The sequence below is a fragment of the Oratosquilla oratoria genome, chromosome 28 (assembly GCF_046742065.1).
Source record: "Oratosquilla oratoria isolate Oo_2021 chromosome 28, ASM4674206v1, whole genome shotgun sequence".
NCBI lineage: Eukaryota > Metazoa > Arthropoda > Malacostraca > Stomatopoda > Squillidae > Oratosquilla > Oratosquilla oratoria.
This window is the reverse complement of record NC_134804.1, coordinates 34,828,907-34,849,410: the sequence shown is the minus strand read 5'-3', so window position 1 is coordinate 34,849,410 and position 20,504 is coordinate 34,828,907. Positions and strand designations below refer to the sequence as shown.

The window sequence follows — 20,504 nt, the reverse complement described above, 5'->3', positions numbered from 1 at the left end:
TGTACAGTCGGCTACAAAAGTCTTGAGTTACCCTAACCTTTTCACTTTTGTTGTTACGTGTGTAGTACATTTTTTCTTCGTTGGAATTACATTTCCTTATGAAATAAAATAATGCGTCGAATACAAAATGAATAAGTTTTATATTTCTGTAGAGGGAACCATAGAATCATCCAAGACCCGAGTGTACTTGAAACGAAAAAAAGAAAAAAGAAAAAAAAAAGGAGAAAAGAAAAAACTATTTCCGCAGGCGCTCTACAGTGCCATCACCCACAGACTCTTCTCAGTAGCTCTTCCGGAAAGAAGAGAAGACGTTCAGTGCCACCCAGAACTAAGGGTGTTTGCCGCCCGTGAGTCACCCGGAAACCCGGTTTTAAGAGGCTCTGGGAGCCGGCTCCGGTCTCAGGACCAACGACCGGGGGTACGTCGTGTCCAGACCGCCGGCCAGGATGTGCATGTACAGACTTTGCGTTGTACACATGATGTACAACTCAATCAATGCTGTAAGTGTCTGTTTATTCCTTACAATTTTTTTTTATCCAGTACGTTCCCTCCCCCTCTCTCTCTCTCTGTGTGCGCGCGCGCGTGTGTCTGTCTCCCTCCTCTCCCCCGCCCCCCCTTTCTCTCTCTCACTCTCACTCACTTTCACTCTATCATTTTTTTTATCACTTCTGTCTGAAAGAGCGGCCATATTTATCTTGTCTGATGTTATAGGATTAGGTTGAGGCTTTCAGTGCCCTGTATCTATTTTTTCTTAATTAAATTCCAAATTGTATGGGATTTGTGTTGTTCATTAAATGCTCAGAATGCAGATCACTTCCGAAATGGGTATTTGGTCAACTTTTGGTTTTACTCCTGTTTTGAGTGGGCAAGTTTATACAACCACGCCCAAGGAAGAGAAGAGAGAGAGAAAGAGAGAGAGAGAGAGGTGTTCATGGAAAGCCTGTTTGTGCCCAAATAAACAATTCCCAAACACATGATCGTGACCCGGATGTGGGTCTCGTGGGCGTCTCTGGAAAGAAAAGAAGTCTTCTTGGAGAGCCCGTCTGTGTCTTGAGACCCAAAAGAGATCTGAAGAGGAAGCTCCTGAAGGTCGCTGTAGGGTCTCGAAAGAAAAGAAAGAAAGAAAAAAAAGTATGGGAGAAGAACCTAGAAACACTATATAGTGATGTAGATCAACTCTCTAGTCTAGGACAAGATTCTATTTGAGGACATGACCTAGATTATAGCTAGTTTCAGGGAAGCTAGGATGAGTTTAACCCCACCCCTCCCGTTCCGCTTCTTTAATGTGTATTCTAGCTGCCGCCTGGCAATTCTACTCAGGTGAGGGAAACCTCTGCAGGGAAAGGGTTAGAAGTTCATAGGTGTGTATACATACACGCGCCATCAATCACCTACACATACATACACACACACACACACACACACACACACACACACACACACTATTCTGAGTCATCAGAGTATTTTTAGTTCAAAGACTGACCCAATATCAAAGTTAGAATTTCATAAAAGAACAGGGTATTAGGTTTATTTCAGTCCTGTTATGGTATTGAAACCTGGTAGAGTACTTTAAACATCCCCAACTCCTCTATAACCTACGTTAGGAGACGCTTAGCACGGCAGTTTGGGTTTTGATTGAAAGTAGATCACTGATAAGTAAATAGATAAATATATAAATGAATAAATATATGGATAGATATTTGAAAACCTATAACGAGTAGATAAAAAGATAGATAATGATTAGTTGGCAACCCTGGATCATTGTGCGCAGGAGGACGTGATGTCACACGGGGCGAGTTCACACCGCGTGACGTCATGGCTTGATGTCACGTGACTTGCGTTGGCGTCACGGTTCAAACCTTCAGGTCGACGTTGGCTTGCAAGAAATAATTAATGGTGGAATTACAACCTAATTTCATTCATTATTCAATTATGTTTCACTTTTTCAGTTATTCTTGGATAGATTCGGTTATACTTACAAGATATCATCTTATGTCTTTCATAATTTTAAAAAATATTTTGAATAATAATGTACCTTATATGTATATATATTGTGTGCGTGTGTGTGTGTCCGTGTGTTTGCACATGCAGAAACAGTGTGTTCTTTTCAATAACATTGGAACACGTTTTTAATCAATTTAGCATTAGTGTGTGTGTGTGTGTGTGTGTGTGTCCGTGAGGGAGTCTCGAAGAGACTAGACTCCGTCAAAGGGCTTAAATATAATCGACTGGCGACCACGATATTGAAAGAGTGGTGGCTCTGTACAGTATAATACAAAAGTTTTGAACCAACTCATAATATCCCATATGTGATTTTTTTTCTTATTTGAGATTCTGCCGTATTCTAACAAAGAAATTGCTGCAAAGTGGATACTTAAAAAAGAAAAAAATAATCTCCAAAAATCATAATTCTTAGTAGAAACCACTGCATGGTTTAAGACTTTTGAAACCAAATGTACAGCCATTGGCCACAACTTCTTTCAATTGCCCTATCTTACACCCTCTCGGGGGAAATTATATAAATTGGGTCCTTATGTATTCTTTTACAAGTCTGCCTCCCCTTTCCCCCAACACACACGCACACACACACACACACGCACACACACACACACACACACACACACACACAACACACACGCACACACACACACACACACACACACACACACACAAGATTTTAAGAAAAAACTTGATGCTGAGAGATACAAAGTCGGGTCACCACGAGCATAGCTCCCTTCCCGTATAATACAACTAGGTAAATTAGGTAAATACACACACCCTCTTGCTCGACTTCGACTAACGTCCTTCGTTCTCTCCTGCCGCAGGTGATCGCCCTTGTGTGCGGAGTCATCACCGCCTTCCTCATGATCCTGGCGCTGTCGTCCTCCGACTGGCTTATGGCGACCGGATTCCGCCAGGGGCTCTTCGAGCATTGCATCGGGAAGGAAGCTCAGCGGCCTCTCCCGTTCCGGATCACTGCCGAGGCTGGGTGTTACCGCGCCCGGGATAAACGTAAGTCGCTATCGTTGACGTATCTCCGCAATGTTGTTGTTGTTGTCCTTCTTTGCTCTCTCGTTCTTGTTCGCATTCTTTGTCTGCGTTCTCTTCTTTGCCTTCTCTTTCGCTTTCTTTTCCGTGCTCTTCTTCCTCTTCTACTTTATTCTTCTTCAACTTTCTTCTTTTTCTTCTTCTTCATGTTTTTGTACACGTTGTTTTTCACATCTTTGCACTTGTTCTTCTTTGTGGTCTTATAGTTAATTCCCTTCCTCATCACGTTATTATTCATGCGGTAATCTTCACTTTGTTGGTCTTAGTCGTCTTCACCTTCTTGTATTTGGCCCTCTTCCTCTTATAACTGGTCATCCTCATGCATTTGGTCATCTTCCTCTTAATATACTTCGTCATTTGGGAATTGGTATGTTATAACACATATGTAAAAGTTCACTATTAACCCACTATCGGAGAAAAAATGACGTAAGTACAGGGAAACTGTATATTTCGACTACTATCTGTAGTCCTCTTCTGCTGAAGAGGACTACAGATAGTAGTCGAAATATACAGTTTCCCTGTGCTTCCGTCATTTTTTCTCCGATAGTGGGTTAATAGTGAGTACTTCGTCATCTTTATCTCTTTGTAGTAAGTCCTCTTTAGTTTATTGCACTTGGTCCTCATCTTCTTGTATCTAGTCCTCTTCCCTTTCTTTTAGTTGGTCCTCTTCCTCTTGATGTACTTCGTCATCTTCATCTCCTATTAGTAGGTCCTCTCCATTTTATTTCATTTGTTCTTCATCTTCCCATATTTGCACTTTTCCCTATTAATTAGTCCTTTTCATCTCTTTGTACTTCTTTTTCTTCATCTTCTCGCACCTCTTCAACTCCTTGTACTTCTCAATCTTTCTTTCTTTGTACGTCTTCATCTTCATATTCTTGTACGTTTTCTTCTTCATCCTCTTGTACTATTACATTCTTCCTCCGAGGCGCTGGCAGTCTGTCTCTGGACTGAACCAAAGGTTTTCCCTCCTAATAGCCGGTGACAGAAACAGAAGGTGAGGAGCATACGTCAGGAGGCGCCGAGTAGTTTGTCCGAAACCGTCACCCCTGTTATGCTCTTAAGGGACTGCTTGAATAGATAACAGTCACTGCTGGGTTGGGAGAGGAGTGCGGGATTCGAGCCGGTACTAAACGAATAGGAGACCAGGACGCTTCCGATTATACCACCAGTACACTACATAGCAACAGGCCCATGGAAGTACAACACAGAGAACAGTCCAACATTTCTTCTCAAAGAGATCAACGGGAGGGGCCGAGGACCGATGGCAGCCACTGTAGGGCTCCAGGTTTTCAGTCATTAAAATAAGAAGCCTCGGTTAATATTACATTCCTTACTCTATTGTGGTTTCTTCTTTACCTTTCTTTTCCTTTTCCGTTTCTCCTCCTTCTTCTCTTCGTTTTCTTTGTTGTTCGCCCTTTTTTTTTTTTTTTTTTTTTTTTTTTTGCCTTCACCATTTTTCTGCTTTTCTTCTTCACCTTTGTCTTTTCTTCTTTTTCTTCCTCTTCTTCCTTTTTTTCTATATCTTCTATTTCTTCTCTTCTATTTCTCTGTCTTCTGTTTCTCTCTTCATTTTCTTCATTCGCTTTCGTTTTCTTATTCTTACCATTGTCATCGCTGGTGATTATCAGCATCATTAAAGAAATTTTCGTCCTGCTTTAGTGCTCCATTTAAGTTTGAAAAGGAAATAGACAAGAACAGGTTTACCAACCGTGCAAAAGCGATGAAACTTTTTTTTTAAGAGAAAATGAGAACTTTATGGATGGGGATGAGAGGTGGTAATGGACATAGAACACTTAGTGTAGGCCTTATGGTCTCTTGCAGTCTCCCCCATTCTTATGTTCTCTTGTTCACTGTTACGACTGGTGTTCCGCAGCCGTTCAAGTGAAGGGCGCATTTGGCATCCGAGTCTTATTTGTAGTCTTTCATTCAAGTGGCTTTCCCTCCCATATTTTACGGATTTATTTATATATAATTATTATTATTATTATTAAATCATTATGATTATTATTATTATTGTTTATTGATTATCATTACTATTATTATTAATATTATTATTATTATTATTAGTAGTAGTAGTAGTAGTAGTAGTAGTAGAAGAAATGAGAAATAGACATTTGGGAATAGATGCCAAGAAGAGATTGTATGAAGGGGTGATTGTGCCGACAGCACTGTATGGGGGCAGAAACATGGAACTTAAGAATGGAAGAGTTTAAATGTGTTCGAGATAAAGTCCTGAGAAGTATGGTAGGGGTTACTAAGCTGGATAAAGTGAGAAACGAGGAGGTGAGGAGGAGAGCGGGGATGGGAAAGGAATTTGGAGATAGGGTTGATGAAACAGTATTGGGATGGTTTGGACACATGGAAAGAATGAGTGAAGAAAGATGAGTAAAAGAAGTGTGGAAGGCATAGGTGGATGAAGTGAACATGAGGAGGCGACCAAAGATGAGATGGATGGATGGGGTAAAAGGAGCATTGGAAAAGAGGGGAATGTCTGTTGAGGAAGGAAGGGAGAAGACAGAAGATAGGGGTGAATGGAGAATGGTTGTGTATGAATGATGCTGTGATGCATGGAAGGGAGTGGGTGGGGATGGGGTTAGGGAGTATGTGTGAATGATATTCTAACGCAGTCTGAAGGGATTTCTCCCCGTCTTCTTTTTCTGCATGAGGGGACGGAGAGGGGGTGGGGGGCGTCGCCGATTGAGTGAAACGGCCTTACTGTGGATTGCTGTCTTGCTACATTACTTCTGACCCAGGGTGGTGGGCGAGATGCAGGGATGACCCGTCATCCAGGAGGAGCCAAGAAAAGAGGGAGGGAGGAATGGTGAATGGAAATGGAATATGTGGGGCTGAAATAGGTGGGAGTGGATTTAAACCTTTGACTTTGGCTACCTCCCATGTAAGGGGGAAAAAGCCCTTGGTATCTGTATTATTGTTATTATCATTATTATTATTATTATTACCATAATTTTTAATAGCTTTGCTTTTTTCCAATGGAAATTATTTGCAGTGGAAAGTCGTCTAAAATGAATAGCAGTAATGCTGTTTGGTTTTCTTAACAATGAAAAATTATATCGCTCTGGGATTCGTTCCATTTCGGGAACCATTTGGATATTATCTTTGAAAATAGATCGATAAATAGGCAATGAATGAAGAAAGAAGCAACCGAAAAACAAAAATAAATACAATTACTTCGAATAAAAGAAAAAAAAAAAAAAATCATAGGCTGAAGTAATTTTGAAAAAATGTATAATAATGACTACGGAAAACGTCCTTCCCCGCATTCGACAGTGAAATTGGAAAATTGAAACTGACTTCACCTGGACTTAGGAACGGGAAGTTAGGAAGAACGACTCACCCAGGTCCCTCACCCGGATGACAAGACACATCCACACAATAACTGCCCACCGTGTCGTATGTCACGTTTAGGTAGTCACTAAAGTTAACGTAACATTACGGTATTATGACCGAAATAAAGCCAGGAATACCACACAAGCGTGTTCATAACAGCTTGATTTATCACTGATTGATGAAACTATTCGAAGGATAATGAAAAAATATATGTATTATTATTATTATTATTATTATTATTATTATTATATAAAATAAGATAAAACATGGCATACATATAGAATCTAAAATATTTCTTTGTCTTCTGCGTATGTCCTCTCGTCATCGAGTCAGCCTTTGTGGGGTAAGAACGTTACATTTATATCGTGCATATTCGATAACACTAAAAAAGTCTTTCATTTCGTATTATTTCGTCTTGCTTTATTTTAGTTCGTCTTCCTTTTATCTGGCACACAACGAAATCGTATTTTTCATATTTGTCCCATAAATCTATTCCCCTCAAAATAATAAGATCGAACACTAATACTCACAAATGGGTGACGGATAGGCTAAAAAAAAAAAAAAAAAAAAAAAAAAAAAAAAATAGGACTTTACGCCAGAATAAAAACTCGGGAAACACAACTTAGATCCAAGTAGACTGGTTGAAAAGAGCACGTGTGCGAAACTTAATTACGAAATTAAGGTTACCGGACAAGCGAAATCCAACCCAAAGGGCTTATTTCATCTCTACAGAACAAAAATCGAAATAATAAGGAAAGGATAGGCCCAATTAAAAACGACAAAGATGCCATGTTGGATTAAGAGAAAAAAATGAGCGAGGCTTTTAACAAATAATTTCTCGTGGCATTTGCAGAAGTCATATATGGTACCTGACTGTGACCCGATCTTCAGTGCGGATGAAGGAAGTAGACTTACTAAGGTCGTCATTAGAAAAACAGAAGTAGTCAAACAGATTGATAGACTTAAAGTTATAAAATCCCCGGGTCCATACGAAAATTTTCCGAGAGTGCTAAAAGAGTGTAAAATTGAAATCTGAGACCAGTTAATGGAAATATTTAATAAGTCTGTAGACATTGGCTTTGTGCCTGTTTCTTGGGGGAAGGGCAGACGCTGTTCCTGCTTTCAAAAAGGGTGACAAATCGTCTATGCACAACTACATGCCAATCATTTTGTCATCAGTTATAGGTAAAGTGCTTGAATCAATAATAGGTACTAGAATTAGAAATCACATCGAGAGACGTAATTTGATTCGTGACTCCCAGCAAGGGTAAGTCATGTGTAACTAATCTTCTCTCTTTTTACATTTATGTCTATAAGGCGTCAGATAATAATGATAGTTACGATATTATTTACCTAGACTTTAGCAAAGCATTCGACAAGGTGTAATAATGATAGTTACGATATTATTTACCTAGACTTTAGCAAAGCATTCGACAAGGTGCACCGCCAGAGACTACTAAATAACCAAATCCCAAGGCACAGGAAGAAAAGAGTTAGAATGTATTTGAGCATGGATCAGTGACAGAAAACAGTGGGTCATCATTAACGGTGTAAAATCCAAATGGAGGAGTGTTGATGGTAGAGTTCCCTAGGGCTCGGTTTTGGGTCCCTATCGTCCATTATGTATACAAACGACTTGGACAATGGGATTAGTAGTGATGTTAGTAAGTTTGCAGACAGCACTAAAATAGGACGCCAAATTAGGTCAGGAGAAGACGCCGAGATATTGCAGGAAGATATTAACAAATAGTTCACATGGTCAGAGAGATGGCAAATGTACTTCAATATCTCAAAGTACTGAGTGAGAGAGAGACTTGGGAGTTCTAGTGAGTCCTAACCCTAAATCCATAAAACACTGCATTAGCATCAGAATTGTAGCTAACAGAGTTTCATTGCCAGGACCGTTACGAATAAAAGTGCAGAGTTATTATCAAACTCTGGCGTTAGACCCATCCTTGACTATGTGGTGCAGTTTTGGTCTCCGTCCAATAGAATAGATATCAATCCACTAGAATTAGTACAGAGGAGAATGAACAAAATGATACATGGGTTTGGATTTTTACCTTACGAGGACAGGCTTAGACACCTTAATTTACACACTCTGGAAAGACGCAGAGTGCGGGGTGATCTAACATGGAACTGCCTAGTTTAGGCCTTATGGTATCTTGCAGTCTCCTTCATTCTTCTGTTCTTTTGTACTCGTTTCGGCCTTTGGAATACTCGTATGTAGATCAAAGAGAATAATAATGATAATAATGATATATATATATATATATATACATACATACATATATATATATATATATATATATATATATATATATACACCAGCGAAAAAAATACACGGGAGCGACGCGCGATTTCACTCGCGAAAGTTCCAATGTCGCTCTCGCAAATCCAATCGCGGGAGCGATCCCCCCCCCCCCCCCAAAAAAAAAAATCGCTCCCGCGGCAAGATTCAACGTTTTTCATGCATTATCCATCATTTGGCAATCCCTGAATCCCATCACCATTGATGAAAGGATCAGAGCAAACACAACTTACCCGTGATCAATCATTGCATTATCAATCGATATTATAAACGTAACGAATCAATCAACTTTAATTTGTTGATGTACGCGGTATAGCTGCTAGAATTCAATGGCTGACCTAGCCTAGCTTCGTATCTGCTGCATGCGCGCGTATACTAGTACATGTTGACTAGACTCTACACGACTATCGTGCTACATAATGTCGCTAGTTGCGAATTGCATGGTACCTGTATGCAGGGAAGTTCATTGGTTGTATGCAGCTAGCTGCCCAATCAACGTGCTGACTACATGTACAATGCACCATACCCAATACCATATCACTGCATGCATACGTACACTGTACATATGCAAACTCGCTCGAGGCCTAGGAGGGAAACTGGGAAATCCCATTTATAACCTCGTTCGCGTATTTATGAGAAAACAAAATAGAATAAGATGTTTGGTTAGTAACTGAAAGTAAATAAATTTAAATATAAATATGAACATTTGATAATTATATATTTAGTTCATAAATATGGATCTTTGGAGGGAGAATAAAAAATACAAAAATAAAAAATGATTCGTTAGCAAGGTCTACATTCGTACGTCACGTCCATGCCAAACTTTCGATGATCGTACATCATGGAGCGATTTCTAGTGAAGCGAGTGAAGATGGTTTGCCCTCAGATCCAGTCTTTTCAGAATCGAGGGAGTGTTTTGACGGCAGGAACCGCTTCTGGACCAGCAAAGCCTAATTCAAACTCTACGGGCAAGGGCCAAGGAAAACGAAAACCAGTAAAGCATGAATCTACTATACGCTCGTGGAACCTAGATTGGCTTGAAGTGGATCGGGGCAGTGATGGTACTCTAACGGTGTATTGCAAGACTGCATTTCCACCCGCAACCACTGCCAGTGGAAACAGAGGCGCTGTGTCTGCCGATCAGTTTCACCCATCCCCCTCCCCCCAAAATTATAGGCTGATTTGTTTGAAATATATATATATATATATATTTTCATGGACATGAGTAATGAGTTAGCCTTCTAATAGTTTGAAGGAAATCGAACCTGCAAAAACATGGCTCTGGTGAAATTTAGAAGAAAAAAAAAATGGCTCTGTGAAAAAGAAAAAAAGTATTTTTTCCCTGATATATATATTAGGCTCGAAAATCAAACTACCTTTGCTTAGTTTTCGTACTTTACATTGTCTTTGTTCCATATATATTACCCGCGAATTAATATTACTACATTGCGAGGAGGGAGATCCTGATGTGGATGTGCTGTGTCTTGCTGCATTGTTTCTGACCCAGTAGTGGGCAGGAGACAGGGATGACCCCTCATCCAGGAGGAGCTAAGGTAAGAAGGAAACAGTGGGTGCGTGCCTTTGACTGGGACAATCATTATTCATTACTGTTATTATTGTATATTACCAATATGAAATTATAGATATCTGCGAGTATCACCGTTAATGTTACCGATATAGGTATCGTTACCGTAAACGTCAGTGTAACGCTATCTGACCCGTAACGTTAATGTTACCGTTTTTGAAACGTTATAATGTTACCGTAATATTGTAACGGTACCGTAACGTTACTGTGTTGTTAGTTACTGTTAACATTACCATTGCAATAACGTTACCGTTGGAAAAAAATTCATTCCGTTACCGCTACATTAATGTTACCGTAACGTCTCCGTGACGTTTCCGTTGCAGTGACACCTAGATTTACAGTATCGTTACATATTTCATAACGTTACAGGTAACGTAATATTGTTACCGTAACAATGCCCTCGGGTAACGTTACTGATACGTTACCAGAACATTATAAGTACCTTAATTTTTTACCACTCCTGTTACGTTACATTTTATAATTGTCGCATAAAGTTACTCTAAAATTAACGTTACCGTTACAATTACCATAATTTTACAATTGCCGTCACCGTCACCATAACGTTACAATTACCGTTACCGTCACAATAACGTTACAATTACCGTTACTGTCTGAATACAGTTACCGCTATTATACCCTAAAATATTATTAGTGTAACATTAATATAACATACAATTAACGTTATCATTACAGTAACTTTTTTCTTTACCGTATCCTTAACTTTACTATAAACGTAACATTACCGTGACGGTTCTGTTACTGTAACGCTGTTGTTACAGTTACATTACGGTAACGATACTACAACTATATAATTGTAATCACAATAACGTTACTGTAATGTTACAGGTAAAATAACGTTACCGTTACAGTAAATATATTTGTATTACATTTACCGTAACATGAGTTACCATAACATTGCCGTTACCGTAAATTTACATTAACAATAAAGTTAGTTACCGTAAAGTTATATTTGCCGTAACAACGTTACTGTAACGTAACCTTGGCAGTACAGTAACGTTACCGTAACAATATTACCGTATTGTTACAAATAGTTAACCGTGACATTCGTAATAATTGTCGATCACAACAACGGTACCGTTACTGTTTTGTTGCGGAGAACTTCGTTATTATCGTTACCGTTTCAATAATATAGTCTGTAACGTTATTCATATTCTACTGTAACAGTCATCACAAGATTACCGTTACCATTTATGCAACGTTACCCTTCTTGTGGTAACACTACAATTTCCGTTACGTTAGATTCAGTTGCTACAATTACCATTACTACTACCATAACATTACCGTTATTGTAACGTTACAATTTATCTACGCAACGTTACCGTAAGTTTACATGAACGCTACCGTTACAGTAATGTTACTTTTTTGTAACGGAACTATTACTTTGTTAGTTACCGTAACGTTAACGTATTTTAACGTTACCGAAACGTTACTACTTTAGTAGCGTTATTGTTGCCGTTACATAACATTGGCGTTACCGTTATCAGAACGGTATTACAATAAAACTACTATTTCCGTTACTGTAATTATGATGGTACCGTAACTTATCGTTACGTCACTGTAATGTTAGTCACTGTTATCGTAACGATACTGTCACCGTCGTGTTAGTTACCGTTACATTATCGTAGTGTTACTGTAACGTTGCCGTAACGTTACCCTAACAATAGTTACACTGTTACTTTAATATTAGCTTCACCATTACATAAGAGAGGAAGAGAGAAGGAGTTTGAATGTGTTTGAGATGAGGTGTCTGAGAAGTATGATGGGGGTTACTAGGCTAGATAGAGTGAGAAATGAGGAGGTGAGGAGGAGAAAAGAGGTGGAAAGGGAGTTGGGAGATAGGGTTGATGAAAGAGTATTAGGATGGTTTGGACGCATGGAAAGAATGAGTGAAGAAAGACTAGTAAAAGAGGTATGGAAGGCAGATGTGGAGGGAGTGAACATGAGGGGACGTCCTAGGATGAGGTGGATGGATGGGGTGAAGGGGGCTTTGGGGAAGAGGGGAATGTCTGTTGAGGAAGGACGGGAGAGGACAGAAGACAGGGGTGAATGGAGAATGGTTGTATATGGATGATGTTGGGATGCATGAGGTGGAATGGGCGGGGGGATGGGGGTGAGGTAGTATGTGTGAACAAAACTTGACGCAGCCCAAAGGGATTTCTCCCCGTCTTCTCCTTTTATGCATGGGGGGACGGAGAGGGGGGGTCGCCAATTTAATGAAGCGGCCTTGCTGTGGATGTGCTGTATCTTGCGACACTGCTTCTGACCCAGGGCAGTGGACAAGGTGCAGGGATGACCCGTCATCCAGGAGGTGATAAGATAAGAGGGAGGGTGGAGGGGTGTGGAGTGTATTCAGGGATGGAATGGGTGGGAATGATTTTATGCCTTTTCCTTTTTGGCTACTTCCCTTGTAAGGGGGAAAAAGCCTTGGTATATGTATATGTATGTATTACGTTGTTACATAATGTTATCACTAACGTAATGTTACCGTGACCGTAACGTTATTATTACTGTCCATTATCTTTATGATAGTTACAAAAACGTCACAATTACAGTAACGTTACTTTTACGTAAGTTACTGTAAGGTCACCGTAACCTAACCATTATTTCACTGTAATGTTGCCGTTAATACACCGTAAACTTTTGCTCTCTTCGTTTCTTCGAGAACATATCTGGTTTAAGATTTCTTCTTCTTCTTCTTCTTCTTCCCGAAGAAGCTCCCTTGCTATCTCGCCTCCTCAGGGCCATATTTTCCTCTCCAAATATTCTCAAGTTTGTCTTATCTGCATACTTTCAAGACTCTTTAATTACCTCGTTTGCTGTGGTTTGTGATTTGAATTTTATTTAACGGACGTGCTCCGTTTTTAATGTACTGGCCTAACTTAGCAACATTTTCAATTTTGTTGTGAGCCTTTGAGTCGTCTAGATTTGAAAATTAATTTCTTTGGCATTTTGTAGTTCGTGTTTCTTCCTTTAAATCTGTGAATCTACAAGATGTCCTAAATGTACTCACAATATTACTCTCAAGTGTACTCACGAAGTGATATACATACAAATATGTACTGTATATACAGGATGTCCAAAACATGTGCTCTCAGTACATTTGTGAGTGCTCTTGTGAGCATTTATTTATTTTCATTCCTTTTTTAGGAAAACGTTCATTGTAATTTTTTTTAATTATCCTACCACGATGATGCTTTTGAATAACTTCCCTGACAAGATAGGTATCTTCATTTTTTTTAGAACTTTCACCACACCTCATTTTGTTGTGTTGTGATATCTTCAAGATTCACTTTATCTTTATCCTGCATTGCCATCCAATCTTTCTGATTTTCCATTATTCATTGTTCCCTCGTTTGATTTGTCGAGTATATATTTACCTCATTCAAATACACACAAGCACTTTCATGCAACGACGGACATCAGAGGTCCGGTAAATCAGTGTCGCACATATGCTAGTATCTAATCAGTATGATCGAGCTGATTACAATTTTTTTTACTTCATTCACAACCACAGTCATTCCAACATACCAAAAAACACTTCACATGCATATCTCACCGCACATACAAACTAATGAAGTACAGAACCTACATCGTCCCTCAGGGAGCTTCACTGGAGATCCATCTTAGCTACGTCAGTTATGGACGGAATAACTTAAAACACACATTAAACACCCTCACTAGTCAACCCACTATAACCGTTCCTCTCTTTGTCAAACACTCCACGTGATACCCATCTAGCCCAGATGCTTTACCAGGTTTTATTACTGTCAGTGCTCCCTGTATCACATTAGAGTGGAGTCAATTTGTGATGATCACACCCATTTCATTTTATGTACACAGCTCATCCTATGATGATAAGTTATCACCCCGTGCCGAGTTGGTTAAACATTACAACCTCTGTATAACCACCAAACTGTTCCTCGTCATCGTGGTAAGATCTCGGTGACACTCCGCGCTCCATCTTAACCCGTATACTGACTCTCGTTACCTGTTTTACAGCGTACATCATGGCCAGCGCAGCCCTTTGCGTCATCTGCCTCCTCCTGGACTCCTTTGCCACCTTTATGACCGGCTTGGGGCTGAGTAGTAACGACCCCAACGCCAAAGGCCGCTACTACCGCATCGCCGTCTGGATCATGACCCTAGCGCGTAAGTACAAAGTGTCTCAGAGGCAGAGGAATGGTCTTTGCGGAATGAGGGTGACTTGGGGACCTGGGGAAGGAGAAGACCTCAAGCCAGGGGATTGGGGTACGAAGAACTATGGAAGGAGGAAGGGGAGTTGGATACCCTGGGTATAGGTAGAGATATTCAACACTCCATTTGTTGGAGGAAATGAAAATAATGTTTAAGATATTAAGAAACTGCAGAGGACAGTAGACTGAACCATTGTATGCTTAATATGATGTTTTAACACCTTCAACATAGTGACACACTTCTTTGATTTTGTCTCAGTGAGGAATGGATTTTTTTATGATGATAAGCAGACGAATTCTGGCTTGCAGAGGGTCTTTATCAATAGAAATCCATTTCAGGCCGGAGCCCTCCCTCTCATATGCATTGAATTGTCCGTCATTAGTTGGAATAATATTAATTAATTACGTCACTGTCTTGAGGGGAGGTTAAAGCTTCCTTGGGTAATGAGGGAAGAGGAGAGTACGAGTCAGGGACAGTGATGTCCATTCTGTGCATGGGAAAGAAATTTGCAAAAGGTGAGGGAATAGGATAGGTAACTGCAATTTAGAAATATAGGTAGGTAGATTGGAAAGCAAGTAGGTAAGCATATATAAAATGTATATAGATGATATATATATATATATATGTATATATATATATATAATGTCCACATTGTGTTTGTTTTGAAATGACTGGATAATGTTAACATATAAATTCACAATCCTGTTCGAGTCTGAACGCATAACGAGTACTAATGGTGTTTTCCGACTGTCCTTCTTTAGAGTGTCAAGTTACAGCTCAGCATCTCCAAGAACATTCTTGTCCTCTAAATTAGGTTTATGACCCAAAGGGCTTCACGTTTGGGTCGCAGGGTCACATTAGGGTAAACCGACGTGCCTGTGTAGGTCTGAGTACGAGTCTACTCTTGTCCCTACTGAGTTTTTTTTTTTTTTTTTTATACAGATTTTACTCTCCAGTCTTGTGTGTAAAAATGTAGAAGTGTGTAGTATTATGACATAGTTTAGATATGAGAATTCTTGCACATGTCGTTACTGTCTTAGTGGATAAAGTAAGGGAGTGATGAAGTTCGGCATTGGAGTGAAGGTACGACTGGATTCTCTCAAGGAGAGTTGGAGAGAGTTGGTAAATAAGGGGTTAATATGTAAAATTATAGATAAGAGGCGAAGGGTAGCATAATAGGGAAGCCTAGGGATCATAGGGGAGGGGAGAAGTGGTAATAGGAGGCTGGGAGGAAGATGGACGGGTGGAGGGGGAAGAAGGGCAAGGAGAGGAGGGGAACTGTGCGGCTGAAATTGACAGGAGAGGAGCACTCTTTCATAAGGGAGATTTTCTCTTAGACTCGTATGGGGAGATGAACCTTAACGATAAAGTTATGATGTTTGGTGGAAATACCACCTACAAACACCCAAACTTAACTTCACCGGTCAGTGTTTGTATTTCTCTTATGCGATAAAAGGTATTCTTATAAACTGGATAAATATTCATATAATAACAATAATTAAATATATATTTACACATTTTGTGTCAGGTTCGTGTTTTGACAAAAGCACTACATGGAGAGGGTGATAAACAAATAAACATAAATAAACAAATGAATAGCGTTCGATTACGGGAGCCAGCATCACAAACCTTAAAAAATGAACGAATAAATAAAATAGACATGTATCCCAGGCTACATCCTTGATGTCCTAGAATCCTAGATATGCACCCTTCTCCTCCGTTCCTACCATCCCCCCCTCCCTCCCTAAACCAGGGTCCTCGCCACAGCAGAGGTCCCAGGCTTCTCGCACGCGACCCTGTCAAATTCTCTACCGTCCCCTCCCGTCCTCCCTCCCTGCCTGCCTGCCTGCTGCAGTACTGGTCGATCTGGCCTGAACCTTCTCTCTTGTGACCTTGACTACACTCGTGGTATTCAACCATATACTTCAGCTGTTCCCTCGGCTATTGGCCTTCACCTCTTCCCCCCCTCCTCGTTCTCTCTCTCTCTCTCTCTCACCCTCACTCCCTTAGACCCTTTCTGTTTTGTTTTTCGATCTGTACCCCCTGCTCGCTCTCTTTTTACTGTTTCTTCATTTATTTTTCTTTTCGTCTCTCGTTCTCTTTTTTTTTCTATATATTTTATTTTGTCTCCCAACTCTTCCCCTCCCTAGTCTTCCGTTACCCTTTCCCGTCATCCTTCCCCTGCCAACTAAAGTTCCAACTTTGCCTCATCCCATATCAGTCCCTTCGCACTCGTCCACCCATCTCCTCTCTCTTCCTCCCAATTTTGTATTCCCTCATCTCTTCCCCCTTTCCCTTCGTCCTTCTCTTCTTCATTTCTCCCACCCTAAGGTATGGGGTAAGTTGCATCTGATCTTTAACATTCTCCTCTTGTCATTCCTTTCCAGTCCCCCCCCCCCGACCATCATATCTACTCCAATCTATCTTCCCTCTAACCTTCTCACTCCTGCCTCCACCTCTCCTTTTCCCCTCCCCACCCAACTTCTCCTTCTCCATTCCCTCTCCCTCCCAGTTTTCCTGTTTTCCAACTACCGCTACACTTTCTCTCTTCCCTCACCCTCCCAGTTCTCGTATCCCCCTTCTCCGCTTCCCTCTGTTCCTCCACCCCCTCCCCGTTTCCACCTCACCCCCTTCCATCTCTCTTCTCCCGCCCTCTCTCTCTCCCTCCTCCCCTACTCCTCTCACTTCCCCTTCTATAAATGATTCTTTGCAACAGCACCACAAAGACATGAGTGTCGTCGTGTTAATGGTTTTCTAAAACGAATTTTTTATATTTTCTCTCATGTTCATTACTCTTCACAATTAAGAGTTCTTCATAATTAGATGTATTTTTTTTTAAGAGATGGTAATGTGCTAGTTTCTGTGTATATGGCGAGGGATTGGGACTGACTAGATTTAATCCCTCGAAAGCAGTGACATGTTTTAATGGCATTTGTTTAGCTTTATGCATCTCCGTTCTTGTCAGTTACATAAAATCGCCTTATTTAATCACAAAGTAAATAAACCTACAAATTACATTACTGTGTTGAAGAGGATAACTCCCGATAATCATATTTTTGCAAGGAGTTATAACAACTTTACGATTTATTCTGTGGATGTTTGTGGTCAAACTGTTTTGTTCTATCTTAGATATGTTTGACTAAACACTTTATTTATTATTTTTTCTTCTTTTTTCAGTGGTCGCAGTCCTGGTGGCGTTGATCCTGTATCCCGTGTTCTTTGCCCAAGAACTAGAACTTAGTAAGTCTTACTTCTAAGCTGAAGCATAGCGTTAGTTTTCCTTGGCCTTGTTAGTTTACCTTTAGGACCTGTGACGGCAACTTACATTTGAAGCAATTATTGCCATCAATGACACACACTTTAAACAATTACACTGCAATCAGTCATAGTCATTATAAAAATTATGATTTATCAAATTCTGCTGGGATCACCTTGGAGAGAGCAAAATTGTCAGCTTTGCAAGTAATATAGGGCTCAAGTCGGTGATTTTGATCAGAAAGGAGCATTACATTCAAACCTGTGGTAGTATCATCAATTTATATCACTTCTGCAGAAAGAAATATAACAAGATATGATAATAATATTAATAATAACTGTTACTTTGAGTTTCAATGACTGGAAACCTGCTACACCACAGTGGCTGGCAACAGTCATTAGGGCCCTCCCAAGTTGTATATAGGCTGAGATGCACAAACATGAGTTTTTGCAAAGGAATGGGAGAGACGAGTTCAGAGGATGATGAAAGGGGTGGTGGTCGGGGGTGGGGGTTCACCAAAGAGTGGGAGAACTCTGTAATGGCGAGGATGAGAGGCAAGCAAGATCAAAGGACCATGGACACAGCTAATGGAGTTCGATTTCATATGCTTGTACCCTGAGCAATGTTGAAGAGGAAGGAAGTGGGGGAGACCAGACCAGGGATGAAGGATTGGGTGCAATGAGAGGATGGGGGATCTGAGCCTCGAAAGAGGAGATGGGTGACCTCATTTATTTGTTTTTATTATTATGTCATTTATCAGTGATGTATGTGACTGTGGGGCAACCTGGCTGTATGGACAGGTGTTGTCTATGTTGCTTAACTGATGTTGTTTGTCTTGGGTGTTGTGTGATGGCCACAGTGAAATATACTAATGTATGGGTGGTTGAGGATATTTAAAGATACTGTTGGGATATAGACTACAGTAGCTAGATTTCTATCTGTGGGTAGTGTATGTACATGATTGTTTGTGCTGGTGTGATTGGGGATCAAGACTTGCTAAAACTCTGTGAGTATTGTGTGTGTGTGTATATATATATATATATATATATATATATATATATATATATATATATATATATGTACATACATACATATACCAAGGCTTTTTCCCCCTTCCAAGGGAGGTAGCCAAAAAGGGAAAGGCATAAAAACACTCCCACCCATTTCATCCCTAGATACACTCCACACCCCTCCCACCCTTCCTCTCATCTGAGCACCTCCTGGATGACGGGTCATCCCTGAACCCTGCCCACCGCCCTGGGTCAGAAGCAGTGTCGCAAGACACAGTACATCCACAGCAAGGCCGCTTCATTTAATCGGCGACCCCCCCTCTCCGTCCCCCTTTGCATATAAGGCGAGGACGGGGAGAAATCCCTTCGGGCTGCGTCAAAATTTACTCACACATACTACCCCACCCCCCACCCCCCCCGCCTATTCCTCCTCATGCAGTCACAACATCATCCATATACAACCATTCTCCACTCACCTCTGTCTTCCGTCCTCTCCCTTCCTTCCTCAACAGACATTCCCCTCTTCCCCAAAGCCCCCTTCACCCCATCCATCCACCTCATCCTAGGACGTCCCCTCATGTTCACTCCCTCCACATCTGCCTTCCATACCTCTTTTACTAGTCTTTCTTCACTCATTCTTTCCATGTGTCCAAACCATCCTAATATTCTTTCATCAACCCTATCTCCCAAATCCTTTTTCACCCCTGTTCTCCTCCTCACCTCCTCATTTCTCACTCTATCCAGCCTAGTAACCCCCACCATACTTCTCAGACACCTCATCTCAAACACATTCAAACTCCTTCTCTCTTCTTCTCTTATATTCCACGTTTCTGCCCCATACAGTGCTGTTGGCACAATCACTCCTTCATACAGTCTCCTCTTCGCATCCATTCCCAAATGTCTATTTCTCATTACACTCTTTAAACCACCAAGGCATTTACTCGCTTCTCTCAATTTACATTCTACCTCCACCTTCACTCCACCTTTTCCTGCTACACTTGCACCCAAGTATCTAAAACTATCCACTTCCTCCAGTCGCTCTCCCTTAATGTTCACTTCCAGTCTAATGCCACTTTCACCCCTTGTACATCTCATCACCTTACTTTTACCCACATTTATCTTTAGCTTTCTTCTATCACATACTCTCCCAAACTCTGCCACCAGCTTCCTCAATCCCTCCTCTGACCCTGCCACAAGCGCAGTGTCGTCCGCAAACAACAGCTGGCTCACCTCCCACTTTTCTCCATTTTCTTTAACCATCTCCAATCCCTGACCCACTACCCTAGCATTCACCTCTCGCACCACCCCATCCATGTATAAGTTGAACAGCCAGGGCGACATAACGCATCCTTGACGAAGTCCCACCTTTACTTCAAACCACTCACTCTCTCCATTTCTAATCCTGACACATGCTCTACTACTCTCATAAAAACTCTTGACAGCTCCCAAGAGCTTTCCTCCTATCCCATAAATCTGCATAACCTCCCACAGTGCCTTTCTGTCTACCCTATCATAAGCCTTTTCCAGATCCATAAAAGCCCAAAAAACATTATAGCTTTCTCACATATATATATTACCACAAAGATATATATATACAACCTCTATATATATATATATATATATATATATATATATATATATATACACACACACATACATACATACATAATTGTTTGTTTTGGTGGGGGTGATGGGATAGTGTGATATTTATCATGATGTAGCAGTGTT

The 20,504-nt window shown here is 40.6% G+C and overlaps 1 protein-coding gene across 2 annotated transcripts in view; it reads left to right on the top strand.

The window, feature by feature from the left end:
- LOC143040307 (transmembrane protein 47) overlaps window positions 1-20,504 on the top strand; it is a 51,736-nt gene that overhangs the window by 24,719 nt on the left and 6,513 nt on the right. For both annotated transcript variants that reach the window (XM_076211198.1, XM_076211197.1), the window contains exons 2-5: window positions 153-500; window positions 2,826-3,012; window positions 14,316-14,465; window positions 17,688-17,750. In XM_076211198.1, coding sequence (XP_076067313.1) covers window positions 447-500; window positions 2,826-3,012; window positions 14,316-14,465; window positions 17,688-17,750 — 454 coding nt within the window. In that variant the 5' untranslated portion in view covers window positions 153-446. The remainder of the gene's footprint in view (window positions 1-152; window positions 501-2,825; window positions 3,013-14,315; window positions 14,466-17,687; window positions 17,751-20,504) is intronic.